General features: G+C 43.7%; 2 protein-coding genes across 3 annotated transcripts; both read right to left on the bottom strand.

The window, feature by feature from the left end:
• Window positions 1-187: 187 nt before the first annotated feature.
• LOC111834191 (MIF4G domain-containing protein B) lies at window positions 188-3,077 on the bottom strand. The gene is made up of 6 exons (XM_023793224.2): window positions 2,945-3,077; window positions 2,165-2,262; window positions 1,928-2,037; window positions 1,661-1,816; window positions 1,239-1,331; window positions 188-427 (listed from the first exon to the last, which is right to left on the bottom strand). Exons 2-6 carry the CDS (start codon window positions 2,244-2,246, stop codon window positions 200-202), a joined length of 669 nt encoding a protein of 222 aa, XP_023648992.1. The 5' UTR covers window positions 2,247-2,262; window positions 2,945-3,077; the 3' UTR covers window positions 188-199.
• A 42-nt stretch (window positions 3,078-3,119) lies between these two features.
• On the bottom strand, window positions 3,120-11,739 carry slc25a19 (solute carrier family 25 member 19). Of its 2 annotated transcripts, XM_023793203.2 has the most exons (7): window positions 11,389-11,736; window positions 9,658-9,823; window positions 8,830-8,985; window positions 7,598-7,768; window positions 6,449-6,629; window positions 6,124-6,254; window positions 3,120-5,483 (listed from the first exon to the last, which is right to left on the bottom strand). In XM_023793203.2, exons 2-7 carry the CDS (start codon window positions 9,787-9,789, stop codon window positions 5,304-5,306), a joined length of 951 nt encoding a protein of 316 aa, XP_023648971.1. In that variant the 5' UTR covers window positions 9,790-9,823; window positions 11,389-11,736; the 3' UTR covers window positions 3,120-5,303. The 2 variants fall into 2 exon arrangements, with proteins under 2 accessions (XP_023648971.1, XP_023648979.1); XM_023793211.2 differs by lacking the exon at window positions 7,598-7,768 and having other exon boundaries at window positions 11,389-11,739.
• Between the last annotated feature and the right edge of the window lie 1,641 nt (window positions 11,740-13,380).

Below are 13,380 nucleotides of genomic sequence, written 5' to 3'. Positions count from 1 at the left end.
ACAGATGCCAGCCAATCCGAGGCCAAGACACGGATACGTAAAGGTTAGAGAGGAATACACCCCTAAACTAAACCGGCACCTGGCAAATGGACACTGACACAGCAGGGCCTCTTGGGTGGCCTCCCCTCTTACCCAGGCGTCTCTCTCTCACCCACCCCCCCTCCCTCCCCTGCCCCCTCACCCCGCCCGTCCCATCCCGTCAGTCGGCCACCTCGCTGTAATAGTACTTCTGCGCCGTGTCCGTCAGCCTCCAGCCACCGGCCCGGAACTCCAGGATCTCCAGCAGCAGCAGTCTGGCCATGGAGCTCAGGCCTTCCTGCAGCAGGAAGCCGTCCCGCAGCAGGCAGAAGAGCTCGTCCATGCGCTGCTCGTTCATGCGCTCCAGCTGATCGCCGATGCGGTGCAGCTGCAGCACCAGGCAGTCCACCTGACAGACGGGCCGCAGGAACACCAGGGACCGTTAGAAACCCGCTCTGCCAGGCAGCCACTCTCTTTGGCAGATACGCTAATCCAGATATTGGTCAGGGTTTTTTTTTTTTTTTTTTAAAAAGAGGATTTACAAACTCAAAGGACTCTAAAGCTGAAATTTGGACGGTGTAAATTAGGATTTTGCCATCTTGCTCATTTGACTTCCTCTGCCGGCCCCTTTTGGGTCCGGTTCCTCCCAAGGTTTCTCTCTTCTAGGGAGCTTTCCTTGCCACTAATGCCTCTGGCTTGCTCACTGGGGGCTTTCAGCGGGGATAATGTAATATTGTGAAAATGCACATCACAAAATAAAATTGAATGATTGACTTCCACGCTATCGTGCCCAAATGTTTCAGTGAAATAAAAAAATCTCTCACGAGTAACACAGGGAGAATGCTGAAGTGCACATCTCTCGTTCTTGCTGATGATTTTAAATATTTCGGCAGAACAAGTCAAAATACACAATGGGGAGAAAAAAAAAATCTTATTGCAAGTGGTGATATTGAGAAAATGCCTGCGACCATAGTGTATTAACCAGGCATTAATGCAAAGAACTCTACTTAGCTCAACTCAGGGACCTGTATCACAAAGCCAGATTTGGTTAGCTAGAAAAACTTATTTTTTAAGGTGGTATGGGCTAATTGTTATCGAAAGAAGATTAAGTCCATTTAAACTGGGGGACCTTAAATCTGACAAGTTATCCGGCTAAAGAAGAAATCTGGCTTTGTGATACAGGCCCCAGATGTGTCTAAGATTCCCAGCGTGGTTCTCACCTCCTCCTCGTTCTGCAGAGCGTCTGACTGGGTGAGTCTGAAGAGGCAGTCATAAACGGGATGCACCAGTGCCATCATGGGCATGTTGTTTACCTGGTAACAGGAGACAGTTGATCAGTCCAATCTACTTTCCAAACAAAAATCCATCAATGTTAAAAATAAGTGGAAAGTTCAGGTTACAGAGAGAAAAAAAAACCAAGGGACTATGTCATGAAGCTGAATTTTTGGGTTAGCTAGATAACTTGTCAGATTTGAGGTAGTCTGGGCTAAATGTGAGAACAAAGAAAAAATCTTAAATCCTTAAATACGACACGTTATCTAGCTAACAAACCAACAAATCTCGCTTTGTGATACAGGTCTCAGAGCACTGAATCCAGTTACATCCTTATTGACCTGAGACTTCTTAAAGGGCCGGTCGGTACCTTGAGGTAGTCGAAGATGTTGCAGATGAAGGTGACATAGCACACCCACTCCTGAATCGAGCGGCTGCGAGTCTCTTCCCGGACACTGAACTCCTGCTGCAGTCTGTTCAGGAGGTTACGGCGAAACACGTTTCCGTTGTTCAGTTTGGCCTCTGCCTGCAGGGGGCAGTTTCACAGAAATGCATCAATCACATGGCACACTAAAATGTTGGTCATTATCTTAAGCTTCAAAATTGAGGATTTCAAAAAAGTCAGTAGATTGCTCACCTGGACAATGGTGTAGCAAATGCGCCCCGCCTCTTTACTGAACACTGGGTCTTTTAGGGACTGATCTATGATGACGCTGGACACCTTCTCCAGATCCACTGTGCTTGGCTCTGATGTGGAAGAATAAGTTTGAATTAAAGCTTCAAGGACTGTTTTTGCTGTGATTATATATGATTATGTAGGTGATTATATATGCTCTGGCAAACTCCTTGTTTAATTAAATGTTACACAACTTACCTTTCAGTGCCGTTTTAAGCAAACTTTGAGTTTCAGTGTCAAAGGACTGGATCTTGTACTCATCTTTAAGAGAGTTATCCATTGTCTCACAAAACACTCTAAGATAAAAAGAAGCACAGCTAATTAACCCACAGTTACCTCATATTTAAAATATTATTTTTCTTCACTTGCCTGAAAGACAACTAAATGTATCATGTATTTACTGAAGCCCAGGAAATCCAGTGAAATAAGTAGATGTCACCGAAAAAGGATTTCAGAGGAAACACGTGTACGGTCTGCAGCGATTGTGACACCGAGAAACGCGCAGTCGTTATAATGCTGCTTCTATTTCATGCACAAAGGCAAATCGCATGTACACTGCAGCATATAACGTACAGATAAATTTTATGTGCAGCCAAACGTGCGTCTGTGAATACGTTACGGAATTTACATGGTTACATTCCCATGTCTACATTTACCCTGCAAAATCTGACATAACCTATTGTGTACGTATTTTATTTAGCACAGATTTGATCAAAAGGAAAAATGTAATGCCAACACCAAGTCTACCGTAATTCTACACGTCGATTCCCGTTCGTTGTTAGCCTTGTAGCGACAAGAAGATTATTGGTAAACCGATAAAACTGCGATTCTCTGACGGAGTAAGAAAACAGATACAGGAAACAATATAAAACACGCAAATCCTCTTATTTAAAATATGCACAAATTAAATGCATGTTTAAAAGCTCAATATACAGAAAAATATCTAAACTGATAACTTTAAAAAGTGCAAACGCTTACTTCTGCTCAACTTCTGCCGACGCGATGTTTACATTCCGCCTTTCCTCATTGCCTTCATTTCCGCTACGTCACGTCCGGTCCGATGATGTCTTTATCGTGATTATTTCATGAGTAAAGTTTCCTACATTTGACTTTTCAATTAAAAAAAAATGAAACGGACGCGTCCCCTCTTGGGCATTCTTCAATAAAATACATTTTTAATGAACATATCACACAAAACACGACATTTCAGTGCCAACACTCCCATCTTCTCCTTGTTGGATTATACACCAGAAAAAAATCAAGGTACTCCAGATATTCTTAAATAAAACAATGCACCATTCACAGCAACACACGCGTAACATAGTGGCGTTAAGGCCGTATAGTGCTGCACACTACTTAAGGCCTTTAAGTTTTAAATTTAAGACCAAGTCGAGTTCACTCCGTAAAAGGTAACAAAGAAATAAAAGTGTAAACTCGATAAATTGTCAGGTCGTCACTTTATAAAACATAGAGTTTGCCATTTGGGGCATTACTGGTTGTTAAAAGGTTACAATATCCTTCTGTTATATTCTTTGGTGAAGTACGGTACTGTGCAGAAGTCTTAGGAAGTCAAATTAGGCTATGTATAAATTATCTTCATGTTCGTGTAAAAATTTGTCTGCCAAAGTGCATCAGCTTAGCCATTTCTCTCCTAGTCACCCCAGTGTTTGTGGCCAAATACACCAAAGTATTTTTTGACTGAACCACAAGCACACTTCGCTGACTTTTAAACAGCAATTTAGATACTTAATTTACAGAGCAGGTTGTGAATCTTAAATGCATGGAGTGGCTGAGGTGCCCCTGAGGAGAGGTTTGGGAACTGAAGCCGTGTCCATCTATAGATGTCAGTAACCTCTTGGAAAAAAGAAGTTGCTCTTGTTACTTTTTGTTGTGTTACTTTTAATTTTCAGGTTATAATTAGGTTAGAATGTTAAATTGTGTGTTTTTTTAGTATCCAGAAAAATAGCTTCCTTTTACTGCCTAAGACTTTTGCACAGTACTGTATAAGACAATTATCAGCATCCTTACAAAACCAGATTACACTGGACCTTTAAACTAAATATTTTAAATCATAAGTCATAATAATCTTAGATACCAAATGACCAGCAAATTATGTTTTACCAACATTAAATTAGTTTTCATTATATCCAACCTCTGCACTGTCAAATCCACCTACTGCTGCATTAAGTTGTAAATAAAAATAGTGATTATTATAATTTTGTAAAATAAAACCTGAAGCTAAATCCCTGACAGGAGTAAATTTAAAATTAGATACATTCGGTCAGACGATGTCGCCTTTATCGTGATTATTTCATGGAGTAAATGTCCTACATTTGACTTGTAAATCAAAAAAAAAAATCCAAACTTTCCAGATTTCTATATGCAGTTACATTTAATCCCCAACCACACTGTAAATACATTTAACATAGAGAGTAATAAATGTGGCTGATATGCTGTAGATTTCTCAGGATAAGCTATTTTCATAGCAGCTCTATTATTATATATCAAGTGAAACCTGTTTAAACCTTTTTTTAAATCAAGGCTTTAATGTGGAGGGTTTCTCTGTTAATTGCCGTGCAATGTATCTTTAGCACTAACCAGTAATGGTTTCTGAGTAATAGCCAAGTACGACATCAGTTATTCCCACAAGCCATATTTAACTGGCAAGTGTCTCGTCTAAAAACCCCACCATCGATAAAACATTCTAAGGAGAAAATTAAAAAATAAATCAGATTATATAATACATGCTTTCCTACTTCCAAATCATAGTTTGCAGATATATAAATGCTGTGAAAAGAGATTTGGAAAAGTATGTCATCTCTAAAGTTGCCACAGAGCATAAAAAGCAAGGCATACCCTATGCAACATTTAAATATTCGCTCAGTGAGATTTCACTTAGCTGCCTCGCGTGTTCATGGTAAGACGCTACATACTTCCTGGATATTCTGCCGTAGCGTCAGAGATCGAGTCTCCACATGGAGGAATTTTGGTTAAAACATGAGGAGCCCTGCACTGAAAAACAGCCCCACCTGCTGGCCGAAAGGTACAAGATAGAAGAGACGTAAACTACGTACAAAGCGTTGTGCGTCTTTCCAGGACTAGCCTGCACTAGACTGCTGATGCAGGCGTAACATAATTCCATCCTGTTGCATGTAAACTGGCTGTCAAGCTGCCATAGTTTGACCCATAGAACTGGATGGACAGGAGTGAGAATTGCTCTCATGGGTTTGTCCATCTTGAGTGCCTGATTCAGGCCCCTCCTCCTTTCCAAAGGTTAGTGTTCTGCCCCTTTCCTATTCCCACTACCACCCCCCCCCATATCCCAGAATCCAACACTTCATTGCTTCCCATTCTGGTTGCTCAAGAGGCCACAGAAAAGCTCATACCAGAAGAATGTGAATCCAGTAGATAGTGCAGCTTTTACTAAGCTGGGGGAGAGCCCCTTAAAAAACCCCTGAGGACCCTCCTCGCGGGCGATCCGCACCATGCAGTCCACCAATCCCTGGTAAGAGCGAACCTGCGGGTGTTACACACAGACACGCATCACTGGCAGCAAGCCGCTGGACTGCAGAGTGTATAAACTGCGAGAAAAACCTGAGACTTTTACATGTCTGCCTGCTTGTCTCTTACTGAACTTCTCAACTGCATGCAGGTTAATTTCACCACACTGGTCACCAATGTACATGACCAGTCAAATGTTTTTCACTCAAAAACTCAAAGTTTTTACCACTTTTCCATTTCTATCATAAACCGCCAATTTTTTAGTCTTATTAAGCATTGAAAAGTTGAGTAGACTACTATAAATGAAAATATAGGTCAAATAAAACAAATTCCATGTTATAAAGGACAAGAGTATGTAACAGTGCATGTCTGACATCCCATTGACTGGTCATGTGGTGATAGAGTCAAATTCTCGGCTGTCCTTTAACTTTAAATGAACTAGTTAACCATTTCATCCCATGAAACAGTGCAGTATGTAATGTTACGTATAGAAAGAACGCCTCAAATTTTCTCTGCTGTTGTACCTGCTAGATGAGGTTACTGTGATGAATCAAAGATATGACATTGACTTGCTAATCAATGGCAACATGCAAATGTAGAAAATCTCAGTGTGTGCAAAAATGTCCGACTGGTGGTGTAGAGCTTAAGAGTCCCACCTGTCCAAACGGGGCCCTGGCCTCTTCAAAGCCCCCGACTTGCAGCCTCTTCTTGATGAGGTCAAAGGGATATGTGATGGTCTTACTGATGATACCAGCACAGCTTCCACACAGCAATTTCCGGAAGCTACCTACAAAAAATAAAAAAAAGACAAGTCAGCCTGTCAGAGAGCGAAGGGAAGAAGCACCACGACACAAAGGAACGGGCCAGAACATGGAGATCAGGTCAAACCCAAAGGCTGAACCGCGGCCCTAAGGCAGGGCGCCTTCCTAAGAACCCGGCCTCCTGCGTTTCGCTACGTCTCACATATCCTGCGGTCTCCACCTGTAGGGTTGGCTTCTTTGGACTGAACCAACAGGATGTCCTTCAGGATGTTGTAGAAGAAGAACTGAAGGCCGGCGTAGGGGAAGATGGCCACCACAGTTGGTGCCAGGCCGCGGTAGAAAGTCAGGACGCCCCCCTTGCGGTACATGGTGGACGTCGCATGCCGGAGACTGCGATACACCTGCGTGGGACACACAGGCCAAGCTCAGCTCAGCTCGGTTCCACGTCAGTAACACTACCTGATGGGGCATAAATGCTTAGTAATAACTCAGTTACTACTGAAGTACAAATCATGAACAAATATAGTCACTAATAAGATGCGTCATGATTCATTAATGATGAACAAACATGAGATCAGTATTTCACCTCTTATTCATTACTTATTCATTCAATAATTCACAAAGGTTTACAGAATTAAAATACAGTAAATATAGTAACGGCTTGAGATAAAATATGCATAAGAATTAATGTATGATGAATTAACATGAGATTAGTATGGAAATGAGTTAATTAATTAATACATAAGTAATAGCATAATACTATATTATACTATATTAGTGTCACATGTCAGTGGGCCCTTGAGCAAGGCCCTTAACCCCCAGCTCCAGGGGCCCTGCTCGTCGGCTGACCCTGCACCAAGAGAAGAGAAGCCCTCCAACACACATGTACCTGTGCAAATAGCAAATAAAGCATGTTTGTTTTGTTGTTATTTGTGCCGCCTAAAGTAAAGTGTCACCAGCATGTCCTCCAGTTCAACTCCAGACTCACAAGTACAGCCAAAGAAGTCCACACTATTCTGGGTATTTCATAAATAATTACATTTACAATTACATATGGCACCATTTATAATTACATGTATAATTACATCTATAAATTACATATGGCACCTTACCAAGGCAGCATCTATTCACCATGGGCTGATGTATCAAAAGATATCTAAACAAACTCAAATATTACAGCACCAACTTTCGTCCCACTTAATGTAAAGATGTGTGTGTGTGGCAGGTAACAGAGGAACATTTACACAAACACCAGTGGCTTCACCATCACCCTAAATGCACTCAGGTCCACATGCCGCTGTGGTACACAGCAGTGCTTTATTCCCCCCCATTTGTCTGTTCTCCTCTGAAGGGGGCGGGGCCTTCTCACCCGCGGCTCCCCCTGAGCGGCGAAGCGCGTCCGCAGAGTGTCCAGCGGCTGGCAGGCCACGGTGGCGCAGCAGGCTGACAGACCCCCGCACACGAAGTGCACTGCTGGCATCTGGCTGTGGTAGGTGGTGCCGTTATGCACCAGCTCTGTCAGGAGCTCGAAGCTGGTAAACTGGAGGGGGGAGGGGGGCGATTCTGAAGTTCATTGTTCCATTTCGGCCACAGATTGAGGAACATAAATATACAGGACCAGCCAAAAGTTTGGACACACCTACCCATAGAAAGGTTTTTTTTGTACTTTTGTACTACATTTTAGAATAATTATAAGACATCAAAACTATACTCTAACAGACGGAATTATACATTAACCAAAAAAGTATTAAACAAAAAAATAATAATTTGTTTGGGGGGGGGGAGTGGGGCAGCTCTGTGGGTCGGCAGTGTGGTCCCACCACTGGGCCCTTGAGTGAGGCCCTTAACTCCAGTTGCTCCAGGGACTGGCTGCCCCTACTGTCCCCTTTACACCAGCTTCATGAGGTGGCCTCCTGGGATGCTTTTCCAGCTGTCTGAAGGACGTCCCACATATATGCTCAGCACCCATTGGCCTCTGTTCCTTCACACTCTGGTCAATCTCCTAAACCATTTCTACTGTGTTTAGGTCAGGTGGCCAGGTCATGTGATGCGGCATGGTCAGGTGGCCAGGTCATGTGATGCGGCATGGTCAGGTGGCCAGGTCATGTGATGCGGCATGGTCAGGTGGCCAGACTTTTGAGTGGTACTGTACTTAATAAACGGTATAACATAAACAATAACAGTCCCCTTCCTGCTTTCTTTGTAACATTCATTATTTCCATCAGACTTCCTGCTATTCAGTCCTTTCCCAGTTCATCACCTAGGCCAGGGGTGGCCAATCTTATCCGCAAAGGGCTGGTGTGTATGCAGGTTTTTGGGATAACCTCTAGGTCAGCTATTCAAACCCAGGTGTGAGGACTCTTCAGCCAATCAGTCCTCTAATTAGTAATCTAATTAGGGAGTTGCAGCGAAAACCTGCACACACACTGGCCCTTTGTGGATAAGATTGGCCACCCCTGACCTAGGCCCTTGAAAAGCCTTTGGCATGTGGAGGAACTCAAACTGGTCACAGGCAGTAAAATGTTTCGCACTGTTAGGACATCACCTGGACCCCTTAGCCCAGCCATGGTGGTTTGCACGCTAAACGGCGATCGAACGTGCCTGGACAGCCCCGTAGCAGATCGACAGCAGCTGGGCAGGGACATGACCCTTCCAGAAGGCGGTGGTGCCCTCTTCTGACAGGATGCGGCATGACGCCTGCCACAGGCCCCAGTACTTCCCCTGCTTACTCTGGGACGAGAGCTTCTCGATCTGAAGCTGGGGAAACGGGCAGAGGAATGTGCATCACCACAACTGCACCCGACAGAGCCGCCCCCCCCCACCCCAGAAGCTTCCTGCACAGGGTTCTCTGTTATGCCCGTGACAGTAAGATGACAGACAGCTAGGTTTGCAGAATTCTGGGAAACTTTTCATGGAATCAGGAATATACTGGAAATTTGCACAATTGCAGGTTAACCTATAACAGGGAACTTAAATGTAGTTGAAAAGAAAAAAAAAAACATCTTGATGGCACTAATAGTGATATCATTGTGTATCCAAGTGCTTGTGAATAATTATGTGCATAAAAACACCCAAAAATAAGCATCTGCATTAAAATGCATTGCTTATATATTATATTCTATGTCGTATTATTCATACAATTTGCTTTCTTTGCCATATCTGACAGCTCATGTGGAGTTTCATGGAGTTCAGTATTTCCAATATTCCCCAGCTTAACTTCCCATGGAAAGTTTCTGGAAAGTTTCCTTCCCTTTGCAACACTACAGACAGCCAAAGACAGAACTACAGGAATAGCTACAGAGATCATGACAGGGTGGCATCTGTGCGTGTTTCTCATTATACAGTGTGTGTTCCCAGGCCTATCTGTGTGTGCAGGTGACTGTTCATCAAAAGGACACGTCATGGCTCACCCCACTGCACCCAACACACCTGAAACCTGATTTTGATGACATCCAGGGGGCTGATCATGGCTCGGGTCACCATGCCGGACAGCGACCCCGCTAAGGCCGCCTTCTCTGGTGGCAAGACCTTGCGCTGGTTATCCGGGTCATAGCCCACCATCGCTGTGTCGCCGCCCTAGTGGCGGTAGCTGTGTCTGTGTGACAAGAAGCAGAATCTCACACATCGTTCCACAAATATTGTACCCACAAAACTTCCAGCATTGTGGAAGGCCCTTTCCACTGACTTTTTCTCCTGCTCCCATCTGGCAATCGGTACAGGAACATCCAAACCAGTTCTGCCAGATTCAGAAACAGTTTCCCCCCAGAGGCTGTCAGGACATTTACTCAGCTACCTCCCTGACCACCTACCCATTCCTAAGAACAGCCACACCCCCCTTGCGTCCAGCCCCCATGTTTTACACGGTCCTGCATTTTGCACTTTAAGTACCACAAAACTCTCTCATTGTCACGTGCTATTTATTGTCGCACAGTAGCCCTGGTCTCACCCTATATTACAATTACGTATGTTTCATTCACATTGTATACGTGTATATAGAGGGTATGACATTGAAGTCCACTTGATTAGATTTCAAACAGCCTGTAACTATTAAGTACACTGATTTTTCTTTACCTAAACGTTTAATTGCTTATCTGTGTTTAATGTGCAGATCCTCTGTTAATTAAAACTTTGTAAAGTCTGTGGGTCGGCGACTTGTTATTTATGGTCTGGCCAGCACTGATCTAGCTGCTTATTTAGAGATTCCTTCGCTACAGCTCTTTCCATTGCATCTGCGCGATGCAGCTGTCAGAACGTCACCGTCTCGTCCAGCTAAATACTATGTGCAAATACTATTCGAGTGTCTGTAAATGAGTATCACGAGTAATGTATCTTTCTGCAACTGCAAGTAAAATATCAAGAAACCTTCAACGAGATACTGAATTTCTATCGTTTTAAAGATATGGGAACTACATTGTCTGGCCAAAAAAAGTCACCGATTGAATTTAAATCAAGTATTTAAGAGCCAATGATTGGATCATTATTACAGCTCAGCAACATTATAAAGTGAAGTCAGCTGAGTACCTGAATCTACTGAACAGCCAGATTACCCCATCAATGGATTTTTGTCTTTCCTAATGGCACGGGCATATTCCAGGACGATAATGCAAAGATTCATCGGGTTCGAATTGTCAAAGAGCGGTTCAGGGAGCATGAGCAATAATTTTCACACGTGAATAGGCCACCACAAATTCTTGATCTTAACCCCAGTGAAAGTGTTTGAGATGTGCTGAATAAGACTTTGCGGAGTGGTTCAACTCCCCTGTCATCAATTCAAGACCCCAACAAGAAATTAATGCATATCCGGATGAACAAAAAATGTTGAGGTGTTACATGAGCACCAAGAAACAATGCATTGACGAGAGTGCACCCTCAAAGCTAAATGCGGTCCAACGAAATATTAAAATGTACAACTTTTTTGACCAGGCAGTGTATCTCAGTCACTAGAGGGCATAACGTGGTCGCCCTATAATCTAGTCTGTCCTTGTCCACTTAACAGTTTCCGTGAAAGCACAGCTACCCACCTTTACCCGAGCTCTGCTGCAGAAAACCAACTAACTATAACCTAAAGTCTATCGCATATTAAATTAAAAGTGGACAAACATGACACACCAAATAAAATCGCTGTATACTTTCTCCCCGGTCTGCCGGGGACAAACTCACCCTCGGGCTAGCGGCGTGACGCTGGCAGCATGACCGCACCGATGGGCGGGCCGGAACGGCGTGCAGCTGCTCAACGAAAGCGGCTTCACAACCTGCTGTTTATCATACGATCACCAACGAACTGCTAATAAACCGTTTTTAGCTAAATAAAGTACAACAAACGATTGCCAGCTGCTTCCTAGGTTGACAGAGGCGGCCGATGATTGGCCGGAGAGGCGACCGCTGATTGGCCGAAGAAGCCCCAAACCGGCGTGACGTCACGTTTCTGCTTCACACGCACAACGGAGTCCAGAATCGACCAGGAAAACGAACAAAGTGGCAGTACGGCTTGTCCTTTGTGTTCTTTCTCCCGGAACACAGCATTTGCTTTTCGCCGTTAGTGCGGCAGGACTGCATACGCCCCAGATCCGCGGCGATTTAACACAGTAAATGAGGAACCCCTGCGGAGAAAACCACGAGTACTCGGTCTTATGTAGTGAGGCATTTCTGACGCCAGATGGCGACACGGCACCGCGCAGCGTCGGCATTCAGCGTGACACGAAAGTGCTCAAGGGATGCGTCTGTTTCAGTGCCTTTCAGTACAGTGTTCTGGGAGCGCATAGGTCAGATCACTCTGGGTTATACCGACGTGTATTTTAGCTCCGATGCCAATCCTTTTCTTTAGAAAAAAGTAAAAGTCAAGCCCCAGGTAAACTTGATCTAGCCCCTGATCTTTAAAATAGCCAGAAACTCCTCTGGTAAACACTGCAACCCTTTCTCATATTTTTAAAGTATCATATCATTTATAATTATCGATTCTAGGGACTTTGGGGGCCCTAGACAAAGAATTCCATGAAGCCCTCCAACTCCCCCTCCCCCAGCATGGTAAGATTTATTACATTAATATCAACAAAGAATTTAATGAATACACGACCTTTCACTTTTGTGAAAAATACAATACACAAATAAAGCTGATTTGTCGTTGCAGCGTACTATGTAATTGGCCGCCCTCGGCGGGGCCCCTCCCAGCTCGGGGCCGCAGGCCTTGCTGCTGCGCCTTGGCGTATCACCAGTGAACGGACGGGGGATTTTTCTCAGTTAACTACGTATTTAGTATTGTTAAAATGGGACACTTTCTGAAAAACTGCTTTATGGAAAAATTCATAGAATCATCTCAATGTCTTGAATCCCAAATTGATACCATTCGAAATACATTAATGCCCTCTGAACACTATACAGAAGGAAAAATAAATATATTAACTGCAAATTTTAACTGTCCTGTTTTGCCAGGTGTCTCACCCTATATTACAATTACGTATGTCTCCGATTTCCTAAACATACTTATTTTGTTATTACAAACAGTTTCCTTTCCAAAATGATCCAAAAGTTAGGAAAAAGCCTTGCTTTACCGATCCGTTTTGCTACAAGTACACACGAAGGAAGCTGGATTGCGACAGAAGGCTTAGGTCTCAATTGTTTGGCGTTCCCGTTGAGCACCGTGAAAGAACGCAAACACAGATATCCCATTTAGATAAGATTAGGTAACGGGACAAAAAAGTCAACGTTTGCATTCAGGAATGTTCCCATTTGCGTAGATTTGCATGAGGCGAGCGTGCACGACATAACGGAGGGTGTTTCCCGTTCTCGCGCATTTGACTGGGGACGCGCATAATACTGGAGGCGACTGTCTGTTGTGAAATACTCGCATATGAGAAATCGTTTTGCATATAATATATGGGAAAACAAGTAGGCCACAGGTATGATTTGGGGGGGGGGGGGAATCTGTTCGGAAAACATTTTACACATGCTGGTCAGTCATTACAGACAGTTAATGTGTTGTTACCCATCTTATAAGACCCGTGTCAAAATAAATGTATTATATTTCCTGTACGTGTGAAATCAAAAAACTTGGGATTGTCTTAAGCCAGCCAAATGCCAACATTTTAATTCTGGGGCTCTGATGGGAGAAAAATAAATGACTGTAGCTTCCTTCTGCCTCCTATTCAGTAACTG

This window comes from Paramormyrops kingsleyae, chromosome 22 (genome assembly GCF_048594095.1).
Source record: "Paramormyrops kingsleyae isolate MSU_618 chromosome 22, PKINGS_0.4, whole genome shotgun sequence".
In the NCBI taxonomy this organism is placed as follows: Eukaryota; Metazoa; Chordata; class Actinopteri; order Osteoglossiformes; family Mormyridae; genus Paramormyrops; species Paramormyrops kingsleyae.
The sequence above is the reverse complement of the archived record's forward strand: the minus strand, read 5'-3'. Positions and strand labels throughout refer to the sequence as shown.

What these genes read in the sequence shown, in the direction of transcription:
- slc25a19 (XM_023793203.2), bottom strand. Translation starts at nt 9,789, where the DNA reads ATGGTGGGCTATGACCCGGATAACCAGCGCAAGGTCTTGCCACCAGAG. An exon ending in TCATCAAAATCAGGTTTCAG is followed by an intron (nt 8,986 to 9,657) that starts GTGTGTTGGGTG and finishes CCGTTTCCCCAG; the next exon opens with CTTCAGATCGAGAAGCTCTC. An exon ending in CCAGGGCCCCGTTTGGACAG is followed by an intron (nt 5,484 to 6,123) that starts GTGGGACTCTTA and finishes TAACACCCGCAG; the next exon opens with GTTCGCTCTTACCAGGGATT.
- LOC111834191 (XM_023793224.2), bottom strand. Translation starts at nt 2,246, where the DNA reads ATGGATAACTCTCTTAAAGATGAGTACAAGATCCAGTCCTTTGACACT. An exon ending in GCTTAAAACGGCACTGAAAG is followed by an intron (nt 2,038 to 2,164) that starts GTAAGTTGTGTA and finishes CTTCCACATCAG; the next exon opens with AGCCAAGCACAGTGGATCTG. An exon ending in TTTGCTACACCATTGTCCAG is followed by an intron (nt 1,817 to 1,927) that starts GTGAGCAATCTA and finishes TGCCCCCTGCAG; the next exon opens with GCAGAGGCCAAACTGAACAA.